This window comes from Elephantulus edwardii, unplaced genomic scaffold, assembly GCF_000299155.1.
Source record: "Elephantulus edwardii isolate Elephantulus edwardi_28Jun2011 unplaced genomic scaffold, EleEdw1.0 scaffold00141, whole genome shotgun sequence".
In the NCBI taxonomy this organism is placed as follows: domain Eukaryota; kingdom Metazoa; phylum Chordata; class Mammalia; order Macroscelidea; family Macroscelididae; genus Elephantulus; species Elephantulus edwardii.
In genome coordinates this window covers 7,922,379-7,923,898 of record NW_006399891.1, presented here as the reverse complement: position 1 = coordinate 7,923,898, position 1,520 = coordinate 7,922,379, and the positions used below count along the sequence as shown (strand labels likewise).

The 1,520-nt window shown below is 36.9% G+C and overlaps 1 protein-coding gene across 1 annotated transcript in view; it reads right to left on the bottom strand.

The window, feature by feature from the left end:
* SETX (senataxin) overlaps window positions 1-1,520 on the bottom strand; it is a 101,087-nt gene that overhangs the window by 70,167 nt on the left and 29,400 nt on the right. Inside the window, exons 4-5 of the mRNA XM_006894414.1 lie at window positions 974-1,193; window positions 418-537 (exon numbers count right to left, since the gene is read on the bottom strand). Coding sequence (XP_006894476.1) covers window positions 418-537; window positions 974-1,193 — 340 coding nt within the window. The remainder of the gene's footprint in view (window positions 1-417; window positions 538-973; window positions 1,194-1,520) is intronic.

The window sequence follows — 1,520 nt, the reverse complement described above, 5'->3', positions numbered from 1 at the left end:
AAATATTGCATGGTGCCACTGTTGTAAAATGGGACTGATATCAGGATTGGGGTAAGACTGAGAAAAACTGGATAAATTGTGTATACTGCGCTGAAACAGATGAGGGAGTGAATAATTTAAAAGCGATGTATGATAGGGTATTATGGTTATCACAAGAGTCCACAATTAAGGTTGCATAGTGGAATGTACCTGGAGCGGTGGGAGGGGTGCGGGGTGATTGTGTACCAGGAAAGGAGTGTTTCTTTTACTTTTGAAAGAGAGGAGCGAACTGGGAGGGAGGGCTGGGTGGGGAAAGAAGTGCAGCAATGAATGAATGGAAATCCAAAATCTCTGTAAATGCTCATTAAAATTATTTTTTTAAAAAAAGTGCATCATAATGACAGTATTGTAAAACATTTTGCAAATAAAGCTTATTACCATCTGATTGTCTCTCCATGGTGTGAAGTATTGATTGCATAAAGTCATTTTGTTTGTCGGAGCCCAACAGTAGAGAATCCATGGCTTGTTCCTCGAGAATGGTTAATAACATGCAAATACCTGTAATAACATGTATAGTTTTCTTGAATTGACAAAAAAATAACTCACCTTTCTGATGCTTCCTCTGACTCAACTGACAAAACTAACTAAAATATTTTAACAGGGCTTCACAGATCCAACTGCTAAAGGGCAGAACTGGTACTAACTTAGGAAGAAAATTATTCCTGAGAGTCCTACCACACAACTGGTATTTTACCGAATCTAAAATGCCTTACACTGTATTATTTCATATACTACAAAAACATAGTCCATTGCTAATTATAACACATGCATGAAAAACTTGATTAGGTGAAGTACTTTGAGACAGTATATAACACACTGAAATCCTATAAAAGCCATTCTGATCACATCAAAAGAAGTTGTACTATCTTTGCCGAATACAAATAAAAACTATGTGAAGTAGTAATCATACTTAGCATAAATAGTAAATACTCACCTAGCCAATAGTTTTTGTAGTTTGTAGTATCATACATGTGCGATGGTAAAAGAATCAATTTACCCTTCTCCAAGACAGAGGAAGTGTAAATGTCAGGACTTTCTAACAGCCCCAACTCAATGACTTTAAAAAGGCAAGTGAGAACTTCCTGTAAATCGTAATAATCATCTCTGTCCACTTTTCCCAAGTTTCTTGCAGTCAGTATAGCCCAACGACGAACCTAAATACACAGTAAAACAGTCATTATTTCCCTTAACAAAGTAACTATAAACACAGCAAGAGCATGAATAGTATTACAGGATTTTCTATACTCTTTAAGATACTTATTGAGTAATCAGACCTGTAATATGTGGATCTGGTCCTGATTTGAACAAATAAGTTCTAATAATCATATCCACTCACTGAAAACCTGACTGAAAATGTATTACAAAAATAGTAGCTGTTGTTGTTATTGCCGTCGAGTCGCCTGCGACTCATAGCGACCCTATGTACAACAGCCCTAAACTCCGCTCTGTCCTGTGCCAATCGCACTGTCTCTGACACTCCC